Source organism: Sapajus apella, unplaced genomic scaffold, assembly GCF_009761245.1.
Source record: "Sapajus apella isolate SASKATOON/1434 unplaced genomic scaffold, GSC_monkey_1.0 scaffold77, whole genome shotgun sequence".
NCBI lineage: Eukaryota > Metazoa > Chordata > Mammalia > Primates > Cebidae > Sapajus > Sapajus apella.
In genome coordinates this window covers 6987913-6992226 of record NW_022437017.1, presented here as the reverse complement: position 1 = coordinate 6992226, position 4314 = coordinate 6987913, and the positions used below count along the sequence as shown (strand labels likewise).

The 4314-nt window shown below is 52.4% G+C and overlaps 1 protein-coding gene across 4 annotated transcripts in view; it reads left to right on the top strand.

The window, feature by feature from the left end:
* Nucleotides 1-4314, top strand: part of FSD1 (fibronectin type III and SPRY domain containing 1) — a 17252-nt gene that overhangs the window by 11521 nt on the left and 1417 nt on the right. For 2 of the 4 annotated variants that reach the window (XM_032252212.1, XM_032252214.1), the window contains exons 8-10: nucleotides 633-725; nucleotides 1627-1792; nucleotides 2148-2227. In XM_032252212.1, the coding sequence (XP_032108103.1) occupies nucleotides 633-725; nucleotides 1627-1792; nucleotides 2148-2227 (339 nt within the window). Of the gene's footprint in view, nucleotides 1-632; nucleotides 732-1626; nucleotides 1793-2147; nucleotides 2228-4314 lie in introns of all 4 variants that reach the window. The other 2 variants (XM_032252215.1, XM_032252213.1) reach the window with 1 other exon arrangement.

Here is a 4314-nt window from a genome sequence, read left to right as displayed (position 1 = left end):
AAAAAAAAAAAAAAAAAAAAAAAAAAAAAAAAAAGATGGAATTCACTCTGTTGCCAGGCTGGAATGCAGTGGCTCAATCTCGGCTCACTGCAACCTCCAGCTTCTGGGTTGAAGCGTTTCTCCTGCCACAGCCTCCTGAGTAGGTAGGAATACAGGTGCCCGCCTAATTTTTGTATTTTTAGTAGAGATGGGGTTTCACCACGTTGGCCAGGCTGGTCTCTAACCCCTGACCTTAAGTGATTGCCCGCCTCAGCCTCCCAAAGTGCTGGGATTCTCAGTGTGAGCCACCACACCTAGCCTAATTTTTTTATTTTTTATTATCTATTTGAGACAGAGTCCCAGATAAATGTGTCACACAGGATGGTGCACAGTGGGGCATTACAAATCTCTGAACCAATCACAGTGACTGGGTTTTACAGCATCCTGATTAGCCAGTCTGAAGCTGGGGGCAGAGTCAAGCAATTCATAACCCCTCTAGGAGAGGAGGGCAAGGATGGTTTGTCAGGGATAAGATATTTGTAAGGTGCTTCTTAGAAAGGCGTCAGGAATCACTGTGGGACGTGGCAGCTTCAACCCATGACTCAGAGTCTTGGAGAATACACAAGTGCTGAAATGCCTCTCTTGCCTCCTAGGTCTCAAGTTTGACATGAAATACATGAATTTCCGTGTGAAGGCCTGTAACAAGGCAGTTGCAGGAGAGTTCTCCGAGCCGGTGACTCTGGAGACACTAGGTGACTGGCTTCCACCCTTGCCCTACCCCTGAGTCCATGACCCCTTCCTCCCAGGACTCCCAGAGACCATGAGAATACTCGAAGCAGAGCTCTCTGGCCTTGTTGCCCTGGCTGCCAGGAAGCTCAAAGTTCCATCCACAGTGGCTTCCTTACCCTGAGTGTCTGCTATAATCCTGTTTTTGTCTTTTGCTTCTGAGGTTTACCCTGTATACCTTGATGGTTTTTATATATAGCCACACATACTCTCTCTTTACCAAAAATAGCTAAGTCCTCTGTAGAGCTAGGGATGAGATTTTAGTAGTGAAGACCAATCCCACAGCATGCCACAGTGACACCTTTGCGTGCCCTAGTAGGAAGTCCCTCTGAAGTCTAGCCGCACTCTCTCATGCTGTATCTCCACCCCTTTCTTGGGATTAGTCCTCCATGGAAGCACAGCATAGTGCAGTTGGCTTGAAAATGCCTCCAGACCTGGCCGGGCGTGGTGGCTCATGCCTGTAATCCAAGCACTTTGGAGGCCAAGGTGGGCGGATCACCTGAGGTCCAGAGTTCAAGACCAGCCTGACCAACATGGTGAAACCCCGTCTTAAAAAAAAAATGCCTCCAGACCTGGGAGACCTTTGGGCAACAACCCTCTGCCTTCGCGCCTCTGGCTCCATGTTCTGTCCCTTCCACCTTTTGCCATCTTGTGTCTCTGCTGCCCTTCGGCTTGTCTGTCTCTGTGTCTGTCTGTCTCTGAGCCTTTGTCGGTCTGTCTGTCTCCGTCTTGGACTCTGTCTCCTTGGCCCTTTGGTTCTCTTTCCCTGTCTTGGTCTGTCTTGGTCACTGTCTGTCTCTCTCTGTCTCTCTCTGTGTCTCTCTGGGTTTCCCCATCTCTGTGACTCCCACGTCTGCCCGGCCCCAGCGTTCATGTTCCGCCTGGATGCATCCACATCCCACCAGAACCTGCGGGTGGATGATCTCTCCGTGGAGTGGGACGCTATGGGCGGGAAGGTGCAGGATATCAAGGCTCGCGAGAAAGATGGCAAGGGGCGGACCGCGTCTCCTGTCAACTCCCCGGCCAGGTAGCCTGCCCCCTCCCCTCCCTAAGTCTCTGGTGGAAGAGATCAAGCTGGACATGGACACAGAGCCCAGTGTGGTCAGAGCTGGGGTGGAGGAGGGACCTGGGGCTGGGGGAACCCAGAGAGGGAATGAGGGGAGAGGAGGTTTTGAGTGGGGTTTTGATGGTTGAATAGGAGTTTCCCAGATGACAGAGGGCACAGGCATGTTCTGGCATGAACATGAGGCACTCAGTGTATAGAAAGAGCCGAATACTGCCGGAGATTGACCCAACACCCATAGTGGCTGGGGTGGACTAGGGAAGCCTTACCCTGGGAGATGAGTGTTGAGCTGAGCCTGCTCACTCCCTGCCCTCCACAGAGGTACTCCATCTCCCAAGAGGATGCCTTCAGGTCGTGGGGGACGGGACCGCTTCACCGCTGAATCCTACACAGTGCTGGGTAAGGAGGGGGAGAAGAGGGGGATAGGGGAGTTTGGGACAGGGGCCTAATGGTAGATTGAGGGAGAACCTTTGCCTTTGGCTGTGGAAACAGGCGGCCATCAGCAAAGTTGTTCCTGGAATAACCTGTTGTTCTGGCACTGCCAAATGGAAATATTTGGGGATGAGGGATTGCTGGGGAGAGCCAGAATTTATGGAGTGAAGGAAAGAGACTCTGGACCAGACAGTGCCTGGGCAGGAGCTTGAGGGCAATTTTCTGGAGCCTGTGGAGTAGCTGGGACTTGGGGAGTAGCTGGGATTTGGGGAGTAGCTGGAAAGAAGGGTTGCCTATAGAGCAGCCATTTATGGGGGAGCTGAAGCCAGGCAGGAGTTTTGGGGGATTGTCTGAGGGTATGTGGAGGAGCCAGAGAGAGTAGTCTGAGGACAAGTTGATAGCACAGGAATGATTGCATCCGATGAAGAAGCTGAAGTTAGTGGAGGAACTGGAGTTTAGGGGAATTGCTACTGTTCAGAATAGAGCTGGAAAAAGAGGCTGAGGTATGAGGAAGTCATTGCGGTCAGAGTACCTAGGGAGAAGGAAGTTAGGGAGTAGCTGGGGTCCTGAGGATAAGCGAGGGCCTGAGGGGAAGTTATGGTTCTCTCAGGATGTAGATTTTCTTGGGAGCACCTGGGATTGGTGAGAGTTTGCTTTAGGGAGGAAGCAGAAGATATAGAGAGTTGTCTTTGGAGTTGCAGAAATTAGCGGGAGAGAGAGAGCTCATCCTTGGGAAAGGGCCTGGATAATTTGTGGTTTGGGGAGTAGCTGAGATCAGGGAGGAGCAGACCTGGAGAAGACATGTATATGGGGGTTCATCTTGTATCTGGAAAAGAGCTGAGATACGATACAGAGATCAGCTGTGATCTGGGAGGGGCAAGAGTGTGAGGAGAAACTGAAGCTCATGGAATAGCTGCATTGGGAGGAGTCGCTGAGATGGCAAGAACCTGGATCTGGGGCCTGGGCAGGGTCTCAGCTCTGGAGAGAATCTGGATTGTGTGCAGAGCTGAAGCCGCGGGGTATCCAAATTCAGAGGGTTCCTGGAGAGTGTAATGGAGGCTTGAGGAGCACCTGAACTCCAGGATGCACTGACGCCTGGAGAGTATCTGGCTTGGGGAATGCCTTGGGGGAACTTCTGCCTTCTGTGTGGAGTTGAGGTCTGGATAGAATCTGGATTCAGAGAACAAGAGGGGAGAGTCTTGAGTCCCGGGAGTATCTGGACTCGGCCACAGCCAGGAGCCAGAGGGAGCTTCTAGACTCTGCCAGAGCCGGAACTAGGGGGAGCGTCTGCACTCCAGGAGGGCTTGAGGCCTGCAGGAACACGATGAGTCTTCCGAGAGCAAGGGTTGGAGGAGGATCTAGTTTCTGGGAAGAACTGAGAGGTATTTGGACATGCGGAGGAACTGAAGGAAGTTTGTATGGCCTGGAAGAGTCTGGGAGGAGTAGCTTGGGCTTGTAGAGAATCTGAAAGGAGTAACTGAGGCTTGGGGAGTTTCTGGGCTTACTAAATCTCTAGAGGAAGTTGGTAAAGCCTAGGGAATACCTGGAGCCCAAGGAGTATCTGGGGGGAATACCTGGGACACAAGGAATATCTGGAGGGAATAGCTGGGGCTTGAGGAGCATCTGGAGGGAACAGCTGCAGCCTGAGGAGTATCTGGAGGGGAACAGCTGGGACCTTGAAGAGTATCTGGGGGGAAATAGCTGGGACCGAGGAGTATCTGTGAGGAATAGCTGGAGCCTCAGGAGTATCTGCGGGAACATCTGGGTCCTCAAGGAGTATGTGGAGGGAATAGCTGGGATGCCAAGGAATATCTGGGAGAAATAGCTGGTGCCAGAGGAGTATCTGGAGGGGAATAGCTGAGACTTCCAGGGCTATCTGGGGGGAATAGCTGGGTCCCTGAGGAGTATCTGGAGGGAATAGCTGGGACCCTGAGGAGTATCTGGAGGGAACAGCTAGGACCTGAGAAGTATCTGGATGGAATAACTGGAGCCCAAGGAGTATCTGGAGGGAATAGCTGGGTCCCCGAGGAGTATCTGGGGGGAATAGCTGGGTC